General features: G+C 61.1%; 1 protein-coding gene across 1 annotated transcript in view; it reads left to right on the top strand.

Annotated features, from left to right (window-relative positions):
* Positions 1-1,180, top strand: part of LOC122547783 (multiple epidermal growth factor-like domains protein 8) — a 37,759-nt gene that overhangs the window by 27,549 nt on the left and 9,030 nt on the right. Inside the window, exon 11 of the mRNA XM_043686365.1 lies at positions 192-432. Coding sequence (XP_043542300.1) covers positions 192-432 — 241 coding nt within the window. The remainder of the gene's footprint in view (positions 1-191; positions 433-1,180) is intronic.

Consider the following 1,180-nt stretch of genomic DNA (forward strand, 5'->3'; position numbering starts at 1 on the left):
TGTCTCTGATAGCTCCCTCCTTCCCCCGTCTCTGTCTCTGATAGCTCCCTCCCTTCCCCCGTCTCTGTCTCTGATATCTCCCTCCCGCGCCCATCTGTCTCTGATATCTACCTCCCGCCCCGTCTCTGTCCCTGATTTCTCCTCGATATCATGTCCCTGATATCTCTCTCTCTCTGTGTCTCGGGTCCCAGGGCTGGCTGGGCTGGGTGAGCCGATGAGACCTTCGGTTGCTCCTGCTGCTGTTGCTGTGAAGAAGAAGCTGTACATTTCCGGAGGCTATGGTGGAGTGCTGCTCCCCTCGATGGTGACCCTGCGTGTGCCACTGGATCCCTGCCTCATCTTCTCCAGTCCCGGCGAGTGTAACAGCAGCAGCTGTGTCTGGTGTCGCTCCCTTCACAACGGCAGCTGCCTCTCTCCGGATCAGGCTGAGAGGTGGGATCACCAACCGATCGCTCACTCCAAATCCCAGTGCGGAGAGATCACTCAATCCATGCCTAGGGGGGACACAATCTTAGTGTGGAGAGATCACCTGATCCCTGCCTAGGGGGGACACAATCCCGGTGCGGAGAGATCACTGATCCCTGCCCAGGGGGACACAATCCCAGTGCGGAGAGATCACCCGATCCCTGCCCAGAGGGACACAATCCCAGTGCGGAGAGATCACCCGATCCCTGCCTAGGGGGGACACAATCCCGGTGCGGAGCCTAGCGGGACACAATCCCAGTGCAGAGAGATCACCGATCCCTGCCCAGGGGGACACAATCCCGGTGTGGAGAGATCACCCGATCCCTGCCCGGGGGGGGACACAATCTCAGTGTGGAGAGATCACCTGATCCCTGCCCAGGGGGGCACAATCCCAGTGTGGACAGATCACCCGATCCCTGCCCGGGGGGGCACAATCCCAGTGTGGACAGATCACCCGATCCCTGCCCGGGGGGGGGACACAATCTCAGTGTGGAGAGATCACCCGATCCCTGCCCAGGGGGGCACAATCCCAGTGTGGAGAGATCACCCGATCCCTGCCCAGGGGGACACAATCCCAGTGCAGAGAGATCACCCGATCCCTGCCCGGGGTGGGGGAAACAATCCCAGTGCAGAGAGATCACCGATCCCTGCCCAGGGGGACACAATCCCGGTGTGGAGAGATCACCCGATCCCTGCCCGGGGGGGGACACAATCT

The sequence above is a fragment of the Chiloscyllium plagiosum genome, unplaced genomic scaffold (genome assembly GCF_004010195.1).
Source record: "Chiloscyllium plagiosum isolate BGI_BamShark_2017 unplaced genomic scaffold, ASM401019v2 scaf_8458, whole genome shotgun sequence".
Lineage (NCBI taxonomy): Eukaryota > Metazoa > Chordata > Chondrichthyes > Orectolobiformes > Hemiscylliidae > Chiloscyllium > Chiloscyllium plagiosum.